This window comes from Micropterus salmoides, unplaced genomic scaffold (genome assembly GCF_014851395.1).
Source record: "Micropterus salmoides isolate LMB-PRFRI ecotype aquatic unplaced genomic scaffold, ASM1485139v1 Ms_hic_scaffold_4, whole genome shotgun sequence".
Classification (NCBI taxonomy): Eukaryota; Metazoa; Chordata; class Actinopteri; order Centrarchiformes; family Centrarchidae; genus Micropterus; species Micropterus salmoides.
In genome coordinates, this window is record NW_024043372.1 from 4167036 (window position 1) to 4179462 (window position 12427).

The 12427-nt window shown below is 39.4% G+C and overlaps 1 protein-coding gene across 1 annotated transcript in view; it reads left to right on the plus strand.

The window, feature by feature from the left end:
- The first annotated feature begins 503 nt into the window (after positions 1-503).
- Positions 504-12427, plus strand: part of LOC119886091 (butyrophilin subfamily 1 member A1-like) — a 20070-nt gene continuing 8146 nt past the window's right edge. The window contains exons 1-2 of the mRNA XM_038696628.1: positions 504-798; positions 2363-2701. Of these exons, the coding sequence (XP_038552556.1) occupies positions 711-798; positions 2363-2701 (427 nt within the window). The 5' untranslated portion in view covers positions 504-710. The remainder of the gene's footprint in view (positions 799-2362; positions 2702-12427) is intronic.

Consider the following 12427-nt stretch of genomic DNA (forward strand, 5'->3'; position numbering starts at 1 on the left):
TCATTTTACTCACCCTTTGATGGAGAGAGGCCCATGGAATAAGTGATCAGCACATTTAAGATCAAAGAAATGTTTTTTGCCATTCAAAGTGATTAATGTTCAAGGAGTCCTGATTCTTGTGTCTGAGCAGACAGGTTTGAGAAAATTGTACGCATGTGTTAGTGCTTTAGGAAGTTACAATATGAGGCTAAACTGTTAGCATGATGTTACTCTTGAACTGCTGGATGACACAATTTTGTCCCTCGTATGGTTGAGCCAAGAGTCCACTTTTTTTGGAAACCCATATTTTAAAAACAGTTTATTTTAGATCCAAATTGATTTTTACAAGTTGATGCACCACATCCTAAAATATATATGTACATATTTCAGTTGGAGGCATTACTGTCATGTCCGCACTTAAAAGACACATCAGGTAAAAACCGGCTCACCCCCCCGACGAGGGTTTGTTTCGTTTCGTTTCCGGCAGCTGACGTTACCGCAGTCTTTAAAGGGGGAAAGTGTACCACGCATGCGCAGAACTCCACGGAGCCTGTGTTTTGGTCTAGACTGTTTATGCTCCAAAGTTACTGTTATAGTTATTATTGTGAAATACTGAAGCCTTAAATCATATCGCCTTGTTCAAAAGCTACTGACAGTTTATTCATTTAACTTCAAATATCTCAGCTGACTGTCTCCGAGGAGGCTTGTTAGTTAACTGTGCAGATGTCATCATGTTCACGCCCAGACTGACAGCTCCGGCTCTTTCCTTGTGTTTCTTCCTGCTGGATCTGTGTGGAATAATACTCCTGCATGCAAACGGTAAGAAAGTTAATTCCCAATAAATAGTTATATGTTATCTATCGAGTGATAGTAAACAAGACACCTCGCGCTGTGAGTCGCTGCCTCATTGTGTCAAAGAAGTAAAGAAGCTGATTGTTTTGGGATAAAAACATCTAAAAACTGAAGAGCAGACTTTCTGTGTTTGTCACTGTGAGCTGAACTTAACGTGTTTGTGGGTTTATCCATATTTGTTTTGGACCTGAAGTGAACCCCCCCTGTTTTAACCGTAGAGTACATACTGTGGAGGACCGATCCTGACACAGTCAGAAATAAATACAGAAATAAATAAATGCTCAATAAATAAATAAGCATCCAATTGAATACACAAAAAAATAAAGCAAATAAATAAATGTAGGTAGTAATTAAATTATACAAGGAGACATAAATGTATATATTTAATTAGTGCCTTTACTTATTCACCTTTGTTATAATTACCTTGTTTATTTATTGTCTGTTTTAATCTTCACCTTTATTTATTAATTTTTTAAATGTATTTATTTATGTGTGTGTTTTAATATTTTTGTCTGTTTTATTCTTCCTTTGTATTTTTCTACCTTATTTATTTTCACCCATGGTATTTATTTCTGCCTGTCCTTTTTAAATTTCTGTATGCATTTTTGCCTCATTATGCAAATGAGGAGGGGCTGTGACTCAAGGGTCATCTTCTCTGCTATTGGTGGACCAGTCAGACAGGAGAGCTCCTACTCTGCCTGCAGACATCAACGATCTTGCCCCTCACACAGTCAGATGGCTTCTTTCAGTGCGCTGAGGTGTTTAACAACTCTGTTTGAAGACACTACCAGCCATGTCTTCCTTCTCTTTTCATGTGGACACTCTGAACTACAGAGTTTTCAATTAGCGACTTATACGTACACAGAACTGCAGGAAAGTGAGCTGTTGTTTCTGGGAGCCACATCAGTTAGCCGCAGCTAAATCTGGAGTGCACTCCTATTCTAGTATTTACGGTAAATACACGGAGCAGCTCGTTGCTCTCCATAACATTCTGCCTCTGGAGAACTAGAGAATACTCTGCTGCTGAAACAAGTATCTGAAACTAGTAATGTGCTTTTTACGAGTATTATCATAGTAAAATTGTGTTAATATCCCTTTTATCAATTTACAATAAATACAGAAACTTTTGTTAAAAAAACTTATCTTGCTATTGTGAGCAGCACTGTGCTTTGAAGCTCGATTCTGAGGCTGTTCTGTAAATAGTTTTCTAATAAATATGGTAATATATATTACTGCCTGCTTACAAGCTGTTAAACCACCATGTGCATTACCTGCCTACATGTCTACTTACAAACTGTAGAGTTTATTGTCTGTATCATGTGACTCATCAGGTTTCTCATGTCAGCCTAAATATTCTTAAATGATGCCAACATGAAAAATCTCCATAAATAATGTGCCGACTAACTAACGTGTTTATAAACTGGTGTTTCAGAGTCATTGAGGTGACATGTAAATGTGTTATCTGATGTTCTGTCTGAACCTGATTGATCTCTATTTGAACAGAATGACTAAAATAATCTTCTTCTTTCAGTGTCGGGTGACGTCAGAGTGGTTGTGAAAGAAGGACGTGACGCCATTTTACCCTGTTCACTCAGCACCAAGGAGAACGCTGAGGAGAAACTCTTTGACTGGAAGAAAGATGGTCAGCAGGACGTTTTCTTTTATGATGCGGGAATTCATTCTAATAACGGCCGTCCAGGTCAAGATCAGCAGTTCAAAGGTCGCGTCTCACATTTTCAAGATGAGCTGAAGTACGGCAACGCCTCCATCATCATCAGAAATACGAAGGTGACCGACAGTGGAGACTACAGCTGTGATTTTCCACATCTGCAGCCAAGACAGATATTCAACATTCAGCTTGTTGTTGTTGGTGAGTGTTTTCATTAAACAGTTAAATCTATAAATATTGTTCATCAAGATCTCCAGCTGTTCTTTAAGGTTTCGTTTGACTCCAGCTGTTCTTGTCTGTTCAGTCTTCTGTTTTGTTCTGTTCTGACTTTAATTCCCCGATGGTGCACTTCTACCCCACGATCCTAGTCCATCCTCACTTCCTCCAACACCATTTGGTATACGGCTGCACTGCCAAGGACAGCGTAGCATTCACTCAGCAGAGAAGGTGATTGGCTGCAATCTTCGATCCTTCCATGACCTGTTCTTCTTCCGTGAACTAAACTTCACTGTTCACCTTTTCCTCTCTTCTGCTGCATTCACCTGCTGCTCGCTCTCTCTCTCTTGCACAGCCACACACTCACTACACTCACAAAAAGGAGCTCCTCGTCCTCTTCTTCTCCTGTTCTCACTTGTCCGTTCGGTCTTCTGTTTAAACCATTGACAACAAGGAACACGTTGAAAGTACGACTTCAATTTACATATCAGCAATTTAAGTAAACACAGTGTTGCAGCCATTTTGTCTTCAAAGCTGAAACCAGACACGATAATGAGGAACAATTCAAAAAGACCTTCTCAGAGTACACCAGAGGGCTTCATTTAGGTACGTAGGTCCATTTATTGTCACAATATAACAGGTTACATAGTGAAAAAATGAGCTTTGTAACTCCCTTCTGCTACACAGCAGACAATAATACATTAATACAGAATAAATTGTGAAAAATTATAAACTGGAAACTTCTGTATCTCTTCCCAGAAGGCAGCAGGGTGAACAGGCTGTGGTTGGGTGGGTACTGTCCTTTAGTATCCATTGGGCTCTGCGTAGGCGCCTCACTCCACCTCACCAATGTAAAAGCTGACTAGAGCTTGGTGTGGGAATTTGGCCTTCTTAAGCTTCCTCAAGAAATATAGTCGTTTCTGAGCTTTCTTCACCAGCGTGGAGATGTGAGACGACCATGTCAGGTTCTCTGTGATTCCCAGGAACCTGAAACTGTTCACCTGCTCCACCTCAGCTCCACTGATGTAGACAGGGGTGTGTGTCTTTATCTCCTTGGTTTTGCTGACGTTGAGCAGCAGGTTCTTCTCTGCAAGATTAGGAATTTCCTCCCGACATGAAGTCTCATCGTTGTTTGAAATCCGGCCGGTGATGGTGGTGTCGTCCACAAACTTCACAACAGAGTTCTCTCTGTGTTGGAGGATGCAGTCGTGGGTGTACAGTGTGAACAGGAGGGGGCTGAGCACACAGCCCTGGGGGGCTCCGGTGTTGAGCACTAGAGTGGAGGTGAGTCCGCCAATCCGAACTGACTGGGGTCTGTTTGTGAGGAAGTCCAATATCCAGTAGCAGAGTGTTATGTTTAAACCCAGAGTGCTGAGTTGGTTGATCAGCTCCATGAGGGAGATTGTGTTGAACGCTGAGCTGAAATCCACAAACAGCATTATGATGTTTTTTTCTCAAGGTGTGTGAGGGCTGAGTGGAGGGCAGTGGAGATCCTCTGTGGATCTGTTGGTTCTGAAAGCAAACTGGTGAGGTTCCAGGCTGGCTGGGATGTTGTTCTTTATGTGCTGAAGAACCAGTTTCTCAAAGCTCTTCATCAGAACGGGAGTGAGTGCCACATGGCGGTAGTCGTTCAGACTAGACACTGCAGACGTTTTAGGTAGAGGAACGATGGTGGCTGTCTTAAAGCAGGTGGGAACCCTCTCCTGAGGCAGCGAGATGTTGAAAATGTCAGAAATAACATCAACAGGCTGACTGGCACAGGATTTTAGTACACGGCCGGGAATGTTTTCAGGCCCAGCTGATTTCCTCATATTCACTCTCAGCAGGACTCTCCTCACATCTGCTGACAGGGGCCGGTCCTCTGGAGGTGGAGGAGACTTTACAGCTGACTCCTTGTTGAGGAGATCAAGCATAAAAGGTGTTTAGTTCATCTGGTAATGTGGCCTCACACATGACGTGGGAGCTCCTGCTTTTGTAGCCTGTGATGTTTTAGATGGCCTGCCACATATCTTTGGTGTTGTTGGTGTTGAGGTCTCTCTCCAGTCTCTGCTGATGTCGCCTCCTTGATGCCAGCTTTCAGTCTCGCTCTGACGGTGCTGTAAGCTTCTTTATCACCCGACTGAAAAGCAGCTGTTTTGGCTCTGAATAGAGCCCTAACCTCTCGTTTTAGTGGTCACCGCATCATTGGCACATTTGACAATGTTTGATGTCACTGATGATGTATATTCCTCAGGGTTGATGTGGCTCTCCTGGGCGGCGGCCTCTCTGAACACACACCGATCTGTGCTCCCAAAACAGTCCTGCAGAGCTGCTGTAGATTCATCTGTCCACACTTCGACTGTTTTAACTGTTGGCTTGACCCTTTTAATCAGCTGGCTGTAAGTGGGCTGAGGAAGCAGCGAAATATGGTCCGATAAACCAAAATGGGGACGGGGAGGGCTTTGTAGCTGCCAGGAATATTGGTGTAGACGTGGTCCAGCGTGTTTGATCCTCTGGTGGGGATGTGGACATGCTGATGGAATTTAGGTGACACTGTTCTGAGATCTGTTTTGATGTTTGCGTGTTAAAAGATTTTCTTCAACAGGGGTTTGGTTTGCAAACATGTCACCTTTTTCATCCCTCCTGAGTTTGCAGGTCTGATTTTTAAACTAACATTGTCTAACTGTCTGCTTGCTGTAGCTTCATATTAACTGCACGTACGTAAGTGTGTTATCGATCTTCTTATCTAACTCTCTGCAAACAGGAAATTGGTAAGTGGAGTTCTGCCTAATCAGTTTCACCTGCTGAGCTCAATCAGAAAGATTCTGACGCATCTTGTCACCATCTTACTAGATGATGATCTAAACGTGCAGCTCTGTCTTTAAATACTTGGCCTCCGCTGTGAATCGGAACCTCTGCTCATGTTTCCCTCTGACTCCATTTTTGAAGGTAACAAATGACTTCATTAGTAGGCCATGCACTGTGTGTGAATTAATGTTCTAATTTGTCTTTCAGATCTCACCTTCAAAGACCGTTCAGGAGAAATCCCAGGTGGGTGATGAGTTATTTATTTAACCATGAAGAAGCTCAGATATAATCTCTTTCTAAACGGAGACCTGGCTAAGAATGTCCACTGACACACATGACAATAATACATTAAAACATCTTCCAAGACACCTATACATACACTTAAAGAATCCAGCCTATGGGAAACATCTACACTCCTACTTAAAGACATCTGTAACCTGGGACTTGAACTCCATAAGAGGTACCAGCACCTGTAACTGGAGAATCTTCTGTAAGGAGTTCAATGTTGACGGTGTACAAAATGATATTACTCATCTCTACGTCTGTAATGTGTGCTACAACTCTCTAAGCCTCAGTACCTTAAAATGTTTGATGCAGTCTCTTCATTTTGCCTAATCTCTACTAGGGCTCTATGAAATCCAGATTCCAGAAGTTATTTTTCCCCCCAAATTCTGTGTTTTACAATTTAAGCACATTTTGTCATCAGAAACAGTGTAGTGTGGTGGATGAATACAATTTCATCATTTCAATAAGAAATATTAAAAATGTAATCAATATAATGAATGTGATGAATCATGCAAATATGCATATAGAAATATTCAAATGTGCAGTTATTTATGTGGACATAAATGTAGGTTATTCAAATACTATAAAACTACAAATACACAATACAGTACATCCTGATAGTTAAATTATATATTCTGGTTGGTCAGTGGGTAGTTTATTAGGCACACCTGTACAGATTAATGTGAGCCAACACAACTGTGATTTTGACAGATCTGTGAACAATATTTGAGAGAAATAGGCCTTTTGTGTACATAGAGAAAGTCTCAGATCTTTAAGTTCAGCTCATGATGAATGGGGGCAAAAACAAAAGTGTTGTGTTTATAATTTTGTTCAGTGTATGTTTTCAGTGGTGTATAAAGACCTTATGAACCGTTATGTTTTTATTACCTTAGAATGAGCCTATTCTACAGTATTTACATACACCGCGGGTCCTCTTACATTGAAGTCGCCATGTTTCTACAGTAGCCCAAAACGGAAACACAGCGCTTCAGGGCGCGTTTTGTCACTACGTTCTTCTTCTTCTTGTAGAATTCTGGCAGTGTAGACACTCATCACTACGTTGAATACGTATGTTACGTGGAAGAAGAAGTAATACTATACAGCAGCGGCCGGCTAATAATTTTGTGTGATGAGAATATCAGACACAATATTTACATTAAACATTATGGTGTTTGGTTAGCTCAGTCTGTAAAGTGCAGGATTCTCTTCTAGAAGGTTGTGAGTAAGATCACATGTTCCGCATCCATCAACCTACAGATGCTTTTGCATTTCCCCAGTATCTCCAGGCAGAAGACTTTTAGGGGAATCACGTTTTCTGACGGCTCTTTTAGAGGTGTGTCAAGCAGGCTGCAGACTCTTTTAAGTAAAAGCCCCCAATTCAACTCCAGTATATTGTTTCTGGCGGGCAGTTTTGACGAGGGTCATAATCAGAGAGAATTAATATGTTTCTCTTGTCAGTGTTTGTATAAACTTTATCTAATGTGTCGTTTATAATGGACTGTGGTGCACAAACAGTGACAGTGTTTCACACTCTTTGCTTACATTTTCCATGTTGTCTGTCAGTGGCCAAGTCACAATAACACATGGTTTTACTGAATAATTAAGTACATTTAATTTCTTAAATAGGTTATTACTCGACTACTGATCATTTCCTCCCACGGGTTTTCTGCAGGACAGCGTTCATATGCTGCTCAAACACACCATGTTATAAGTGGATCTGACAGGGGCTACTCTTGTGTGGGCAACGCTCCTCCTTGTTTGCAAAGCTTGACCTGATGTAACTATTTCATTTTTTGTTTTTTTGCATTTACAGATGTAATTCTTGCTAGTGTGCTGACTTTCTTCAATATGATGGTGTGTGTGTGCCCTCGGTGAAACACCGGTAACAGCAGAGGACAGAAGCTGCGCCTGTAAATGACACCAAAACATACCCATATACTTTTTCTGTTGGTTTGGCATAAGTGCTGTGAAAAAAATGCATTTTGCAATTTGTTCACTGTAAAGTACAACGATAGCTGGAATCAAGTAACATACTCACATTATATAAACTAAAAATTTGGAGTTCCTTCTTGCAACACACAACATATACTTAAGTGTAGGCCTATATGAATATATGGTAACAAATAAAATAAAACAATACAGTTATTTATTTACACATATACAGACACAGTGCATTTTTAAAATTTGCATCTGGGGTGAATGTAAACAGCAGCAACCAGGTGATAATATGAAATTTTCATCTTCACAATATACAGTCTGACATCTGGGAGTCCATCTTAACTGCGTTTGAGCACCAAACATCATCGATGTAAAACAGTCCGCGTCCTCTCCTCTTGAGTCGTTCACTGACAGCTCGGAACATGGACCACCTGTCGAGTGCTTGATCCGGGATGTTGATGAGGCAGGTCTCTGAACTCCGTTCTCTGGTCAACATGAGTACCGTTTTGTCCAGACCGGATCTTAAGGAGCAGAATTAGGCTCAGCCTAATATCTGTGACTGTCTGAGAAAGCACAAGACTACAGGAAAGGGGAGAAATTGTGTTAGTAACATGCAATAATGGGATGAGGTTGCATACAGAGGGAGCGAAAGTAGAGGAGAGAGGAGCTCAGTGCATCATGGGAAATCCCCCGGCAGTCTAGGAGTATAGCAGCATAACTAATGGATGGTTCAGGACTACCTGAGCCAGCCCTAACTATAAGCTTTATCAAAGAGGAAAGTCTTAAGCCTACTCTTAAATGTGGAGATATATTTGTATTTGATAAAAGCTAGATTTATACCTGAACAATCTGTTGCAATTCAATACAACAGCTCTGCTATAAATTCTACCTTTTCCAAGTTTATAATGTTCAGTTTTTGTTGATTTTGTCTGAAACATGTAAATTCAGTTACATGTTTGTTACTGAGCTCATAGTTAAAGTTGCTGTTGTGCTGGAATACGTTATACGTTGTCGTATATTTACAGACATGAGGCGACGCTTAGTTTCCAGACTTTTGGTAGAAGTTAGAAATGTTTGAAATATCATGTCCTATCTAACAATGCTGGGAGGAGCAACTGAGGCTGATACTGTGCTTTTCTGTTCCTCTGTGTTTTTCTGTTAAACACACTTTAATCCTCATTTACAAGCAGAGAAGAGACGAACAAGAAACATCACAGTGTTACATTTATAATCCTGTTATTGTCCTTTTATAGCTGATGTGTCTGTTTACTGTGTTCACAGGAGCATCTCCAGAGCCGTCTGTCAAGATACTTAATCAAACGCAGGACGTGGCCCTGCTGCAGTGTGAAGTTGAGGTGCTTTTCCTAAACCTACAGTAGAGTGGCAGGACAGTGCTGGAAACAAACTTCCTGCTGAGGAGCCACAGGTCTCAGAAAGAGGAGGCAGCTTCTACATCACCCTCCAAACTACTGTGATGAAGACCGACCGCTATCGCTGTGTAGCCACACAGGAGGAGATCAAACATCGGATTTATACTGAGATCCACGTGTTTATCTGTGGTGAGATTCTTCCTGGTTGTGTTTTTAACATGTCATTCATTTTAATAGTTGTGTTATTAGTATTTAAGTGTCTTCAGACTGAACTCAAAGCAGGTTGTGATGAAGACGTCTGCAGAAGTGTAAAAAGTGTCAAACTGAGTGAAAGCTTCACTCTTATACTGAGACTCTGAGACTTCATGAATCTACAGAGATGAGAGGAAGAATGAGAGGGTCTGCAGGGAAATAACAGAAAGAAACTCTGAGATCAGTCTGATCAAACACAGGAACACAAGAATTTAGTAAACTTCACTCACAAACCCAGTAACAGATTTATAAATGGCTGCTGCAGCCTGATCCTGAGGATCGACATGAAAACAAGTTACACTGATAACTGAAAGATGACTTTCTTATAATTATGAGAAGATACTTTTCTGTAGTTATATGAAATCAGTGACTTTGTTGATGAAAGATAAATTTAAAAAATGACTTGTGTAAAGCTGCAACAACAATTATTTTCATTTTTTATTACTCTCTATTTTTTAACATAATTTAAAAAAAATTAGTAATGTAATGGTAAAGAACGCTTTGTCGCCCACTGTGTCGAGCAGGAGCACATCAGCCATATAACCAGTGCTGAGTGAGCTCATCCTATTGGTGGTTTTATCTGCAAATAGTTTTATACTTTAGCAGCATGGCCGCCTCAGTAGTAGTTCTGTGTAGGTAATAACCAGTGTGCTGTACATGAGATACAGTTTACATTCTGAGTGTGACTCTAGGTTTTGTTGTGTGTTTCAGAGAAACTGTTTGAGGACACGAGCAGCAGAGGGGACGTCACAGGATGGTTTTTTAGTGGATTATCTTTAGGAGCTCTACCTCTGGCAGTTCTATCTTCACTTGTAGCTACAAAGTTCATCACAGTACGCTGTAATAAAGGTGAGTTTATATAATGGATTGTATCAACATATTCACAGACATGTGCAGACATCAACATCACAGATACTTAACAGAAACCATCTCATGTCATAATGGTCTCATCTTTTCAGATATATAAATATATATAATGTCTTTATTTGACAGGAGCAGCTGAAGAGAGACCGGAAACCAGGGAGAGAGACATGATGACATGCAGCACAGGATCCGAACTTGTGTAATCCAACCTGTGCGCTACACCAGGTGAGCTACTGGACGCCCTTATGTTTATGCCTTTATTTATTGGTTCTTTGATAAATATAGCTGTAAATATAAATTGTCCATTAAATTGATGTTGTCCTTTTGATTTCCCAAAATGTGAAATTATTTCTTTAAGTTTTTTTAAGATCTTTGAACATCGTTCACTTCTTGTTTTTCCATTTTGTCTCTGGAAACATTTGAAAGTAAAAGTCCTGAATATTCTGCCTGTCTGCTGATACTCACCACCATTTAAATGATTTGATTATCTCCTGAAGTGCAACTGTAAAAACAAACTGTGCTGTTATGTCCTGATTCTTAAAATGATCGAATACACCAAAATATCTGTGCAGTATTCTGAGGTGAAACATCAGCTCTGAGTCAAAGCTCGCTCATTATTTGTGTTTGTTTGATGTCATCTGGTTTGTGACTGAAATATTCACAAATGACAGAACTAACAGGTCTAAAACAAAGGGAATGAATAATCAGAAAACACATTGTAGATAGTGGCGAGGCAAAACTATTTAGTAATGTTAAACTAATATGTTGGTAACAATATGATAAACTTCTAACAATAAAATGGTTTCATCAGTGCAATATTTGGATTATATAATTGGTAATATGATGAAATAATGGGGTAATAACCTGATAATAATGAGGTAATATAGTATAATATTTAAATAGTTTAGAATATAGGTTGATGTCACAATATTATTCGCTTCTATCAACACAATATCTTCAAAATCACATGAAAAACATTCTGTCCTGTTTCAAGGTAATACTGTATAAATTTATTGGTTATTATAAACACTGATACTGATTTATCTGCAATTACTCATATTAATTTATCGATCGGGCTCTAGTACAAATTAAATGTTTAATGCTGTGACTTTTTACCTGAAAAACAAATTCTCTGAATCAAGGCTGCAAAATGCTGAACTACCTTTTTCCATTTCATTTATTAGTAATTTTCTGTCCTCGCACAATGCAGTGTTACATATAACATTTTACAGAGTGCACATCTGTTAAGTTTCTGTCAACTCTACAGTAACTTTACCTTTGCCTCCAACCTTAGTGATCACCTTACAGTGGTTTTTCATCTTTATTTTATCGTTAGGTTACCACATTGTTACTAAAATATTACTCTAATTCTATTCTAATTGCCGCGTTGCTATCTCTAAATGTGTTTTCTCATTATTAACCTTTGCTTTTGACTCTTAAAGTGTTACATACATTTAGTCTAATATTATCCAGATATACCCATTGTTAATACGAAGCTATTACCCGGTATTACTTCAGTAATTACATGGTATAACATATTACCTCTTTAATATTAAAGTATTACCATGTTACCTGAGGTCGCATTTCAAAAAAATCAGACTATGAAGGTAAATATGGTGCAAAATGTGAGAACTTGTAGACTTGATGTGAGCACTTGTAGAACAAAAATCTGAACTTGTATGTTGGAATTTTTTTGGCACATTGTAAGGCTGTGCCATGTTGAGCGAGTACATTTGTGAAGTTGCAGAGACAAATTCGAGAGGTTGTAATTACCAAGTTGTGGTTGTACTGGAAAATGGACTCAGGTAAAACAAACAAAAAACAAACAAAAAGAGTAAATGTTGCATTTCAAGTCTACAGCTGTCTTTGTATTTATGTAAATATCAATCCACACATTTGTGAATATATATTGAGAACACGCGTGTGTGGAAGGTGTTTGAGTGTAACTTTCAACATACAAGTTAAGATGTATTTTATACAAGCTTTCATGTTTTTTTTCTTTCTGGGACTTCAAATTCAGCTCACATGTTCCTGAATGTTTTATACAACCAAGAATTTTAACATACAGGTTCAGATTTTGTCCAACAAGTTGTATTCTACAAGTGCTCACATTTTGTATCGTAAAGTAGCCCAAATCTGAACTGGAAAAAATCAGATCAATGTGAAACAATCGATCTGGCCTAGAGTCAAGGAAAAAACTATGGAGATCAATAAA